The 13873-nt window shown below is 41.8% G+C and overlaps 1 protein-coding gene across 1 annotated transcript in view; it reads right to left on the reverse strand.

The window, feature by feature from the left end:
• The window catches only part of LOC138611996 (zinc finger protein GLIS1), a 29161-nt gene extending 25970 nt beyond the window's left edge, over positions 1 to 3191 (reverse strand). Inside the window, exon 1 of the mRNA XM_069685281.1 lies at positions 2283 to 3191. Within this exon, the coding sequence (XP_069541382.1) occupies positions 2283 to 3191 (909 nt within the window). The remainder of the gene's footprint in view (positions 1 to 2282) is intronic.
• Between the last annotated feature and the right edge of the window lie 10682 nt (positions 3192 to 13873).

Here is a 13873-nt window from a genome sequence, read left to right on the forward strand (position 1 = left end):
TTAACCGCTGAGTTTAACAGACGCCCTGCTATTATTTTATACAGTTCTAACTTGGTTTGATACATTGACTTTCTGTACAAAGGAGGGCAAATGTATGGACATTTTTATAAGCAACCAATATGGCCGATGTGGAGTGTTCTGAATTTGATGTTGGAACTAGGTACCTATGCTAGCCGCTAAGGCTGCACGATTCTGGATAAAATGAATCTCACGATTTTCTTGCTTAGAATTGAGATCACAATTCCCTCACGATTTTTTCTCTCAATATAAATGCTTATTGCACTCACCTGATACTACAAAAATTATAAAGGTGCCTGATATCGGACTGGCACATCAATTTTGGACAACAGAACGGGAATGCTTCTGTTTTAAATGCTTAAGTGCAAATGCTTCATGAATCTAGAACTGAACATGAAACAGAATTAGGGCTGCACGATATTGGAAACAACATACATTGCGATATATATTTTTGTTATATACATATAAACAATTAACAATCATAATTTTTATTATTTGGGACTTTTAAGTTTGCTTATAACAAAACAAAACCCCCTCCTACTTTTTTCACTCTTTGTTCAGACTCTGACACCTGCATGAAAAAGTAGAGAGTACAGCTGGAGCGACACGTTCTTTATAAAACAAATACTTATAGACTTGTGGGCTCCAGTTGTGTCATCAACCATTGCTAATGATGATCAAATATATGTTTAATCAGCGTGATCAGCCCTGTGACTTTATGAACCAAAAAATTACGTCTCCTGTTTCCTGTTGTCCCGCTCGGCACACACAGCCTCAGGCGGTGTGTGTGCTGCAGGCGCGGCAGTAAACAGTACGTCCGCTCCGTGAACTGTCCGTTTATGTAGCCCCAGCGTTAACCAGCACCGGGACGAGTTGACGCTGGGAATATTCTCACTTATAAGCCACCTCGCGTAACGGAGCTGCTGACGTCACAGATAATGTCGGCGGGATGATCGAGGCTCCGTTACGCGCTGTGGTTTATAAGTGAGTGTATTCCCATTAACAGCAGCACCTCGTTCAAACGGACAGTTCACGGAGCCTACAGTTCCTTAGCCATCGCCTCCTACCGGCTCTGCAGCCCTGGTATTTCCTTCTTAGCTCCTTGCGGATTTCAGGTCACTTGCCGGTAGCGCCGCTGTGTCGGAGTCGAATCAGCTGATCCCTAGTGTAAACAATGGAGCCCTGACTCGCTTCTGCCAGGACGGGAATCGGACCAATAACAGTACTCCAAACACGTTAAATACAAGAAAGTGCAGAGCCATATCTCATTGGTCTCACCACCATCTTCTGGATTCATTTGTCATTTTATTTGTCCTTAGTAAGAACAGTAATGCAATGTAAGGTTTCCTCTTTCAACTTTACTCACACTGTCATTCTCTCACATGGGTTTGTTTTGGCCGGTTACTGCTGCTCTGCATCACGTGGTGTTACGCCGCGTTGTCATTTGTTGAGGGAGAAAGGGGGAGCGCTTGTTTTGATGCAGCTGATGTCCCGAATGAAAATGCGGCGGGATCGTGGTCATTTAGAAATGAGATTGCGTAGAAGTATGAATCGAGATCGCGATTTTATTTTGATTAATCATGCGGCCCTACTAGCCGCCTAAAGCTATGTCACATGTTGCTCTGTTTGGTTGCAGCATTCAGAGAAATCTCACCTGTTGAATATACCTCCTAGAGAGGTTGAAGACTAACTTGCATTTGCTAAATTGTTCCCGTGATGCTAAGCCAACTGCATCGTATCAGAGCTAGGGTATGCAGTTTGTTTTTAGAAGCATTTTTTGTTCCATTTGTTGAAATTCAGTTTACATCCCAACAGCAATGAATACATCCAGATTTACAATAAATAAATTATCTGTTGCTTTCTCTGTAACAAGTCCGTCCAATCGTTTTGTTATGACAGAATAAAATAATTGGACGGCCTACCTGCCTGTCTACCTACGTATCTGCCTACCTGCACTCTCTGCTCTTCTCGCACTTCCTGTTGTTGTAGCCCAGCTGTCTACTACCGGAGAAAGACTGGTTTCCCATAGTCAGTACAACGTCAGAGTGTAATCAGGTAGTACATTTTCTATCGTATTTGACATGTCAGAAAGTAACGTAAACTCCTCATCAGTTATTAAATTGTCATCTAATGCAAGTGCTCTCTGGCAATTTCAAGAGACAGAAGCAGAAGTAGCCGTTGTTACAAATCGTTCCTCAGTTCCTCTTCTCTGGTTCTCTAATAATAAAAAGTATTTTTGATCAACCAGACAGAAGCAGACTCACCATGCATTTGTTGGGTTTCTCTCCAGAATGGACCCTCATGTGGATGAGCAGCTTGTAGCGAGCGTTGAAGGGTTTGTGGCGTCGCACGCAGCCGGCCCAGAAACAGGAGAACTCTTCACCTTTACGCTGGTCGATGTGAACCTTCTCGATGTGCCTCACCAGCTCTTCCTGGCTGCTGTAAGCGGCACAACAGTCGATCCAGTGACACGGCTGGTTCTGTTGGTCCGCTGCGGGGTCCTGACCTACGGGTCCATTTAGCTTCAGAAACTGAAGCTGGGTGCTTTCCTGACGATCGCGGCCTTGGAGGGGCTGGCTCACGTGGAACAGCTCCCCGTGCTGGTGGCTAATTTGAAACAGTTCCCTCTTACATGGTGAGAAATCATCTGCAGGCTCCTGTTTGATTGAGAGATACTCCTCCTGTATCTTTTGTTGTTGATGAGGAGTCTTGTTGCCCCCGGTTGCATCAGAGAGAGGCAAGGAAGAGGTGAAGAATAAAGACGAAGAGGAGGAGGAAGAGGATAAAGAGGATGGTGGAGAGCCGAAAGGAGGAGATGGGGCACAGCTGGTGAGCATGTAGGACAAAGGGAGGGACGGCTTGGGGTAACAGCTGAACCTCTGGCTGTTTTTAGGATCTGTGTGTGCCGTGGTGGCAAAGTCCTCCATAGTCTTCTCTATGTGGGGTCCAGCTGTCTTACAGCTGAGCAAGGAGGAGAGGTCCCGACCCAGCGAGGACAGAGACAGGGAGGTCCTCGGGAGACAGCACACCCCGAGACCACCTGAGTGTATCGAGGACTGACAGAAGCCACCAGAAGACGGCGGCGCCTGAAGGTCCTCGGCATCCTCAAACACACTTCCAAAAGCAGGAAGTGTCAGCTGGACGTCTGGAGGCCCGAGGTCAGGGGGCCACATCCCGGCCCCCGAACGCTGGCTTCCACCGAGAGATCCCGTCAGTAAAATCGTTGATGATTTGATTCTTGTGGAGCGAATTTAAGGATCCATCGAGGTAAAACCATCTACAGCATCTTTCACTTCTCAAATGTAATCAAATGAGGATGATTTCTAGCAGCTGGCATCTTCTCATTTCAACAACAGCGTGTGTATTCATCCGTCATTTGTTCCGAACTCGGTCAGTCATCGCTCATGCACTGTGGGAGACAGAAACCAAACCCAAGTGAGTCATCTCAAAAGACAAAAAATATATGAATACAAAACACTTTCTGCAACTTATCACGTAACAGCTTTTATAACCAGCACTGGAAGAAGATCCAGATCCTTCACTTAGGTAGATGAACCAAAAATAAAGCTGGACCAGGTGGAGCTAGTTTGAACTGCTTTATACAAAGTTAGTTAGTTTGCTCCAGGTTTTCATCAACCCAGGGGTCCAGCCCCCTCCTGCCAATCATAAAATAAATAACAGTTTTGTGATGGTAAATGGACTGTACTTAAATAGCACTTGTCTGGTCTTCTGACCACTCAAAGCGCTTTTACACTACATGTCACATTCACCCATTCACACACACATTCACACACTGATGGCAGAGGCCTAAGTGCCAATCTCCAATCAGTATCCATGCCCATTCATACGCCAAAGGACATGCCTTCTGGAGCAATTTGGGGATCAGGCTCCAGAAGGGACACTGTCTTGCCCAAGGACATGTGACTAAAGCAGTCAGGGATCAAACCCCCCAGCTGAGAGTCGACCGACTCTACCACTGAGCCACAGCCGCCCCTGTATAATCTTGATCCATAAAGTGACTATAGCTGTCAAATTAAGGGTAAAATGTGAAATATTTCTGCTTGAAATTAAATAGTTGAAGTATAAAGTAAATTGTACTAAAGAAAACTTTGCTGATTGTAACATAGTACAGTTAAAAAGCAATACAGGAGGACCAGAGATTTTGTCTTCATTGTGGAAACCTTGTGCCTACATTACCCACAATGCCACTCAACCACTGACTCCTCAGTTGGAAATGTGTGTGTGTTATGCTAGTAGCTGTAAATGTAGCCTCTGACCACTATAGCCCCGAGCAGATTACAGGAGCTTACACCTTTTCTTATTCCTAACTCTCACAGATTTTAAAGGGGGGGTATTAAGCTAATTTTCAAGCTTCATATTTCACTCTGTGATACCTGTGGAGTAGCTGGTGCTCTGTGCAGGCCCTCATACAGCCTCTGCCTGAAATGACTCAGTCAGCTCTGTCCCTTTAAGAAACCCCGCCCCTACAGGCCCACTTTCTTCTGATTGGCCAGCTCTCCAAAGCTTGCTGATGTCACAAAGTGCAGCGTGTAGAAAAAACTGTGTGAAACCTGGCGTTCACAGCAGCCTGCAGACTGAGCTGAGAAGCCAACATACTTTAACCTACAGATTTGAAACTTCATCCACGTTTAGTTTGGATGTCCAACATTGTGACATTATGTGTTAAAATTTGAAACAGGACAATACCCCCTCTTTAATTTTAAACTTTTAGTCCAACAGTTGCTGACTCAAGTGACATCATATGAGGAGAGAGTCACAAGAGACTTTGCACAATTTGACTTTCATGCTCCTGCACGCCTGTAAACATACTTTTAATTGTAATATCCCTGGAGTTCCTCTTTCAGTGCAGAACCTAATGAACTACATTGCACATTCCATTACTGTTGTGATCTTTTTCTGGATTCTGGGTTTATTTATGGCGATGAGTCAAAGCTACAAGTATGACTCAGCTTGTGTGACAACATGCCATGCCATTCGAAGAGTTGTTACACAAAACCCAAAATGTGTCACACTCAACTGAATGTTTTTCCCTCATTTCCAGGCATCTGCAACACTGCGTTCAATCATTAACAACTAATGGAGCAGGGTGACCAGCAGAGGAGGTCCCAGATGAAGTAAAAGCAAAACAAACAGCGTGTCCGACCCCCTTGTCAGCAGGCTTCAATCACACAGTTTGTGAATGCGATGCTGCAGCGAGTGTATATTTGGTTTCCTTTGAGCTGCGGTAGCATTACTGCAGGCATTAAGGCCACCCCTGCAGCAAACAGCCAGGCGTTGTGTGGCAGCCGATCGCCTGGAACCTGGTCCAGATGCCTGTTAACAGAGGAGGAGTAATGGGCCAAATCCCTCCGACAGCATGGTGATGCAGGACAGGGTGGCTGGAAAAATGGCGGGTCAAACAGAAGTTCCTCCACCCCTGTCACAGACACAGTGGCTCTTCTGTGCAGACGTGTTTTAGTGTTTATTGAAGCAGTCTTTTCTCTACCTGATGCAAGATATTGATGATCTAATTTACAACAGGATCCTCGCAACGTGTAATTAGCCATCGTAAAGATTCAATGGGATTTAATGCGGGTGTTTTTTTACGAGACACAGCTAAAATGATGAGTAGGTTCACTTCTGTTATATTAGCCGACGGAGGAGTCACTAAGTGTAGGTTCATGCCCATAGTTTCCTGGTATAGTCTGGGTTACAGTTTTATGATTGTTCCCGTAAATCGCTGGAGTTCCCCCCACCAAAGTCATGTAGCAGACCAGTCATGGGAACTGTGGTTGAATCTTAATTAGAGAGGTTGGGATGTGTCTGTGTGTCGACAAGTTGAGCTGGAATTATGATCCTTCCTTACATAGCAGAAGAGGTTTGGTATCTTTGTGAAGTATTATAATTGCAGCTTAGTACCTGTTGGCTTTAAGAGCTGAAACCAATAAGAGTTTTGTGGGCAACTGTTTACAACAATAAAAGAAAGCATCTGATAAATAACACATATCTGTTTCTTTTTAGCGTCCAGCCAGGACTCAAAAACACCCAGCAGAGTGAAATCCAGTAGCAAATATAGCAACAAGGGGATTTTTTTTTTATCAGTGTCTTCTCACAAACCGCTCTGTTCCTCATCCAGAAAGAAGATCCTGACAGTAAAACTAAGAAAAGTGTCCCACAAAGCCTCAACTGAGCATGCTCGCTGTATAAAATAGCAGGCGCATCTCATGTGGTGCCTTTAAAAGACTCACTTGCTGAGGTTAGCTAAACACAGCTGTGGCGTTTCAGGACAAGCAAATGTGTACTTGTCTCAACAATAAGCACTTTGGTTCTTGAATTACAAACTTTCGGTTCAACTGACACATGAGAAAATGGATCCTTGCTGAAACGAGAGACGTGAATACACAGACAACGTTCAGTTTTCTAATCCATCCTTCTTAAATAATCCTCGATGGTGTTACAGAGGCATCAGAGAGGATCAGCAGCGACACGCAGACCCACACGTTCACACTGAATCCTGGAGCTGAACTTCTAGGCAAACATAACTTTCTCTGACATGTAAAACTTCTCATACAGATGAATCTCAGGCTTGACTAAAGTACACAGTCATAGTTGAGTAGAAGTAGCATGCCAAAGGGTAGACATTTTCTGTTACAAGTTAAAGTAACAGAAATTACTTAGGTTTGTAAAAGTAAGTGTTAAAGTAGCTGTAGTTAAAGTATTTCCCCCCACAGGGTCAACAAAAATATTATCCTAATCCATAATATTACACCGCAGTTAGTTTGTTAATTATACTTACTGCATAATTAATCATAAAGTAACTGAAGTTGTTAATAAAAGTAGTGCAGTAAAAAATATTTGTCTCTGAAATGTAGAAAAACTCAAGAAGGCCTACTATTATTACCGGGTATAAGGCTAATTTTCAAGCTTCATATTTCACTCTGTGATACCTGTGGAGCAGCTTAGCATAATTTACAATTAAAAAAACACTTTTCTCACACTGGTGCTCTGTGCAGGCCCTCATACAGCCTCTGCCTGAAACGACTCAGTCAGCTCTGTCCCTTTAAGAAACCCCGCCCCTACAGGCCCACTTTCTTCTGATTGGCCAGTTCTCCGAAGCTAGCTGATGTTACTATTATTACCGTTAACAGCTTTAATAATGATAACATGAGGAAGAGAGATAATATGTATTATAGCAGTTAGAGTAGAGCAACTTTACGATTAACATTAACAATGATAATAAGACTGATATCAATAATCAGGAGTCAAGCAGGTCCACAGCAGCAGGCTGTCTGCAGCAGCCATGGTTCTATGCACATATAGTGAATCTTTGTGCAAAGCAGAGAACTTATCAGGTAATCAGGTGCATGCGAACTCCATCAGAATAATGCAGCTTTAATGCTTTTTTGTTAAACTTTATGAAGTTTGATCAGAGTTCTGCAACATGTAGCCTTCAGAACGAGGGCTGGGAATCACAAGGTAACAGATGATACGATACGATACACAATACTTGTCCCACGATATTGCACGACAATCATCGCATACATCACAACACATCACCTATGCAGAAGAGTTGATTTAAGTTTATTTTGAAAAGCGATGCAAATGATCTTGTAGGTTATCCCTGCTGTGGTATTGTGTATCGGTCTGCATCATGTTCTTGTTCCTGCAACAAGAAAGAAACTAAACGTAAAGCTTTCAATATCTTTTATGCCTTGTACCCGGTGGTGGTTACATGCTGTCTTTACTGCAGCGTAATTACATATGTCATATAAGAATGCATGCATGTACAGATTGTTTGGTCATATCGCCACCATTAACAGGATCCCTGTGACATATGGAAATATCATTATGTGCATTCAGGTACGTCTGAGACCTGATTTAGGATCCTGACATTGCTTTTATTACATTTTTATATAAATCATATGAGCTTTTATGAGTTTGGAGGGAAAATAAGTGCTGTAAATCTCAGATTCTGTATTTTTAAATACACAGGGACATTTTTGGGGGGTAGAAATACCCTCAGGTGCAGTATATTTAAGGTTAGGACAATATGTTTGTAGGGGAACAAAATCTCATAAATGAAGCTGGCTGACCATTAAAGAAAACATGTGAATTACGTAACAGGTTTCACAACTGTCGCTTTAGTTTTTATAAACGTCATGAGAGGCCAGTATCCCAGTGACACAGAGAGTTGGCTGCAGGGTGAAAGTTTACACGTCTCTTAATACTTTGAGCCTCAGGGCCTCCGCTGTCGAAAAGAAGGTTAATCCTGTGAAACCAATTTTGAGGGCTGAGCCCGAGCCAACGAATCATAATTTACTCTCCTCTCTGGTCATTAACCTTTATCCATCCACAGGAAATTGAATTAGCAACACTTACTTTTCTTCTCCGCCTCCTGCTTTACATTCACACATTGCATTCACGCCTTTGGAAATTTCCAGAAAGGCTACAGTATTAGTTGAGCACTATTCAGGTGGATATGAGAAGTGAGAGAAGTTTTTCAGAGAAGTGTTACTTGTATTTTCTCCAGCCAGGATTTCTCAAATAATTAAGTAAAGGAAATAAACAGTTATGTTACAAATACGCCATTTCCCCCTGCTATCTCCATACATTTTACAAAAGCTCCAAATATTCTCTCAAAGCAGAGATTTAGTGGCGCAAACGCATCAATAAATCGAGAAATAGTCATTTGACTGCCTACGTCTGTAAGCATTTGAAAAACAGTATTCGGTCTGTCTACAAAATCCAGAAAAACTCATTCATTCAGACTTTTCCCAGCTTAAACTGATATTTTTTTATGTTATATTATTACATTTTTGCATATTCTGTTTTGTTAATATTTATTTTTCCTTATCTATGTTTTCTTACTTTACTGTATGCACCTTCAGACAACTTCTTTGTCATGTAAAAATAATTTGGCATTAAAACTGATTCTGAATCTGATATATTGGCAGTAGGGGTGCATAATATTGATAAGGCTCGTTGTCCTGACTCTTGCAATACAATTAGCGGCTGGTGCCAATAATCGATATTCAAATTTTAAAAAAGTACGACACTTTAAAGAGATTTCCCTGCCTCGGCTCACTGCATCACCGCATCATTGTTTCAACTTGATTTGAGTCAAATTCTGTGAAACTGACACCAACTTGAAGTTTATACTTACACTAATCCTGCATTTCACCTTTTTGGGGGCACTTTGTATTCTTCAGTTAATCAGGTATGGTCATTATATGATTGGAATATATCAATTATCGCAGAATCGCTGTATCGTGATATTATCGTGGGCCACGCATCGTATCGTCAGTTACCCTGTGATTCCCACCCCAATTGGCATTGTAAAAGCAGATTTCACTGTGTAATAGATACATTATCATTGGAAAACATGTAGGCCATTAAGAGACAAGAAATAGAAATACAGACATGCAAAACACATGAGCGCAAAAACGTTTTTGTTCTTTTGTTTGTTGCACATCTTAGTCACCATTTAATGCAAAAATAGTCAGACATATCTTTGGATCAGGAACATTGCTGAGTTAGGAGCACATTCCTGCCTGCTGTGGGATGAACAGCTGGATTTTCTGTTCAAACTCGTGGAGGTCATTCAAGGTCTGAGTATTCAAGGACATGCAGAAGACTCTGTCCCTTTAAAAACATCATTCACTTTGAAATGAAGAATATGAAAAACAGCTGACAAAATGTTCTGTTTATGTTTTGTCTTTTGACCGCTGTAAAAAAAAAAATCAGTACGAGCTGTCAGCTGTCAGAGCTGTCACAAACAGCTTCAAGACAGAGACTTAAACAAGAGGATCAAGTTTTAGAGCCTCCTGGGACATTTATTTATAGTGAGGGGAGAGGCTCGACCTGAAGCTGCTGACCTGCAGAGAGCTTTGTGCAGGGCTGCGCTGAGATACAGACTACTGATCAGAAGTGATGGATGTCTAGGTAGGTTGGTAGGTAGGTAGGTTTGTAGGTATTAAGGTAGGTAGTAGATATGTAGGTAGGTATGTAGGTATTTAGTTAGGTAGGTAGGTATATAGGTATGTAGGGAGATTTGTAGGTATGTAGGTAGATATGTAGGTTTGTAGGTATTTAGGTAGTTAACTAGGTAGGTAGATAGGTAAATGTGTAGGTAGGTAGGTAGGTAGGTAGGTAAATTTGTAGGTATTTAGGTAGGTATGTATGCAGGTATTTAGGTAGTTAACTAGGTAATTAGGTAGGTAGGTTGATTTGTGGGTAAGTAGGTTTGTAGGTATTTAGGTAGGTAGGTAGGTAGGTAGGTAGGTTTTAAGATAGTTATTTAGGTAGGTAGTTATTTAGGTAGGTAGGTATTTAGGTAGGTATGTATGTAGGTATGTCGGTAGTTAACTAGGTATTTAGGTAGGTATGTAGGTAGATATGTAGGTAGTTAGGTATGTTTTAAGATAGTTATTTAGGTAGGTAGGTATTTAGGTATGTAGGTAGCTAGGTATTTAGGTAGCTAGGTTGGTAGGTAGGTATTTGCTTATGTATGTATGTATGTTTGTATGTATGTATGTATGTATGTATGTTTGTATGTATGTATGTATGTATGTATGTTTGTATGTTTGTATGTATGTATGTATGTATGTATGTTTGTATGTATTCCGGTAAAAAGGAAAAAGGACAGCTAAATTGGGGAGGATGAAGGTTCTGAAACACCTGTGGGCAGGTAGATAATGACCATATCCAGGTACACCAGGAGACATATCTGAAGAGAAGAGGGACACATGGTTGAACGTTGCACCCTCATTTCTCAACGTAAGGGCTCTGACTCCTCCAGCCAAGTCTGCTGAGGGTAAGCATGATGACAATTCCTCCAGAACTTCCAACACATACCACGTAGAAATCGTTCCAAAGCCACTAAGTCATGTCTAAATGTTGAGGCTTTGCTAACAAAATAGGCCTTTCCAGGTGACAAAACCACTGGTGACCGAGAGAACATAGCTTGAATATGAAGTAAGGAACGCAAAACCACCACAAGACCCCTGACAGAGGAGGTTATTGCTCCTCCATCCCTGGTTATATCGATACTCCAGCTGGAAGAGGCTGAGAGCGGCAAAAGCATGCAGTGGCATCACATGCATCAGGTACAGTTACATGCATGATTACATTGTATCCATTATTGTCTGTTATTGTTCTCCAGCTGGAGAACTGGACAAATCCCAAAACCTTTGGTACCTACAGTATAAGTCATTCAGACCCAAAAATATGGCACAGGTTCAAAAACACAATTTGGCTTTCATTGTTTCCTGTTGTATTTTGTAACTTCTTGCCCCGTGTGTGTCATGTCTCGTTTTACTTCCTGCCCTTGTGTGTTTTGACTGCCCCCATTAGCTTCACCTGTTCATCTTATATCACCAGCGCGGACTCTCCTACCCTCACACCTGTATTACATTTACTTCATCAGCGCCCCGGCATAAAGCCAGCCAGTATTTATACTTTTTTGCCAGATCATTGTGTGTTTTTTCCACGCTGCTTCTTTTCATTTTGTCCCTTGATCTGTTTCATTCTCCTGCTTACCTGCTGTACCTGGACTCTGCAAGCCTTTTTGTGTTGTCATTAAATATCTCTCCTATTTTTGCCTCTGCCTGCCTGCCTGGTCCCTGTGTCTGCATTTGGGTCCAGTCTCCCTGTTCTCCTGCTCTCCGTGACAAAAATGGTCATAAATAACTGATGTAATTTAATCACTCACTTGTGAAAACAGTTTTAAAAGTAGCCTATTAATAACAATCTTGCCTTTTAAATCATGTCAAATTTCCCGTACCTAATTTTCAAACACTGTCCTTAAAAAGAATTGGTTATGATATTGGTGGTTTTGTTTTTGCATAACTTGCTAACGGATCAGCTTCCTGTTTGACACCGTCCCAGAGACTCTGTAAAACTCTCACGGTGTCCGCACTGAAATAAAAATCTCAGTTATTTAGATAAATTTGATCGTTTGTATCACTCGTGTGTATCACTCCCAATTCCATAATACTGCAGGCTACTTTGTTGTGCGGCTGTAGCCAGAAAAATTCTTTGGCACTGCTCAGATTTTGAGAGTCAGTTTGGGTCAAAGTAAACTCAGTGGGAGCAGGTGAATAACACAGGCTCACGTTGCACAAAATAAGAACGTGTTATTGGATCAGAATTCATGCATGTCATCTTAGAAAGAGGTTTGTGTTACTGTTAACTTTAGACACAATGATCCTCGAGGGACTCGTCCTCTCTAGTGAGACTCCAAACAGCACTTTAAGAAATCTGTGATCGACTGTACCTCAGAGCTAACGGCAGAGTCAGTCTCACTGTTTATTTTTACTGCGTGGAGACTTAGAGGTTCTTTACTTGAATTTTTCCATTTTAGGATACTTTGTGCTTCTACCCAAATACACTTCAGAGGCAAATATTGTATTTTTAACACCATTTCAATTCTGCAAATAAGCTATAGTTTGTAAATATGATAAACACTTGACATTTAAAAAACAAAGGAGGATCCTATAAAACATAGCGCATTGTTATAAATGATTCAAAGTGTATAAAGTTGATCAAATTTGCTCATACAGATTAAAGCATCACAAATTATAATATAACAATATTTTTCACAGTCACTGGGGCCATTTTTCCTCATATTAAGGGGATGTATTTTAGCTATGCAGTCAATTTACTATTATTCTAATGTGTTTTTAAGTTTGTTTCGTTTTAAAAATAGTATTTTATTTATATTCACATATTTTAATTTTATTATTTTTCAGAGCCTCTCCTTCCTCCTGAACTGTTACACCTTAGCCACGATTGGCTGACAATATTTGGAGTGACCTCATAGCCCCTCCCCCACGTGGGAGAGCGGCCGCACTGCGCTGTCACTCCAAAGTTGTAGCAATGGCTGCTCTAGGATGGGTTATTCGGCCTTATATACGAGCCAGAATCAGCAGGAGGTATCAGAATGGTATGTTGAAATCTTGACTTGACTACAAGCTCGTGCAAGAAGGCAGCCTGAGGAGAATGATAGTGAATGACGATTGGTTGATTTCAGCGAAAGCAAGGTTCTACATAGAAACCTGCAGCTGTTTTGAACGGCCCATTTCAGAAGAGAGCTTTTTAAAAATGTAATTCTGGAAAACCCAGAATGATGTAGTGTTCATAACTGTGAACAATAAACACCCAAAAATGTGAAACCCATGAAAATATGCATTTAAAAGATATGGCCCCTTTTTTGCACTCACTCTTAATACACTGCCTGATTAGGGGAAGATTCAACAGATACTACAAAAAGGACAGACGATGTAACTCTTCACATGATGTGTTTTCTGCTCGTGACTTCTCCTCCAAAGGCCGGCAGCGTGCAGCCTCTGCGAGCGCCGCTGCAGCCGCCCTGCCTGGCTGCGGCGGTTGAAGCTGTGGTTGTGGTTGAGTCTATGATGCTATGGATATGGCTTCAGTAAATGTATTGTGACTACTGTTTACTGCCCCCATTAAATTCAGCCAAGAGTGCGTGCCATACGGGATTTGAATCCCGTGTTTCAATCAGATTTAGTCCCAAGAAACGTGAGCACATCACTCTCATTTTAGCCTCATCACCGGTTTGTATGAGAAAAGATTTAAAGATTTGTGTGATTACTTTTAGGGCTCTTTATAGCTTTTCTCCCGGCTTTATCTCTGACATCGTAGTAGCAGAAACTAGCCCACAAAGCACTTTGAGATCCTCTGGCAGAAGTCTTTTGTCTGTTCCTCCGCTGAAAACTAAAGGGGACAGATCGTTCGCTGTCAGGGCTCCAAGGCCCCCGAATTGATCTGCCTCAGGAAATCAGGCCTGCTGAGTCAGTGATCTCCTTCAAGTCCCTGATTTGACTTGAGCTTT

The sequence above is a fragment of the Semicossyphus pulcher genome, unplaced genomic scaffold, assembly GCF_022749685.1.
Source record: "Semicossyphus pulcher isolate SPU_LCO1_2020_fin unplaced genomic scaffold, fSemPul1.0.p SCAF_7, whole genome shotgun sequence".
Taxonomy (NCBI): Eukaryota; Metazoa; Chordata; class Actinopteri; order Labriformes; family Labridae; genus Semicossyphus; species Semicossyphus pulcher.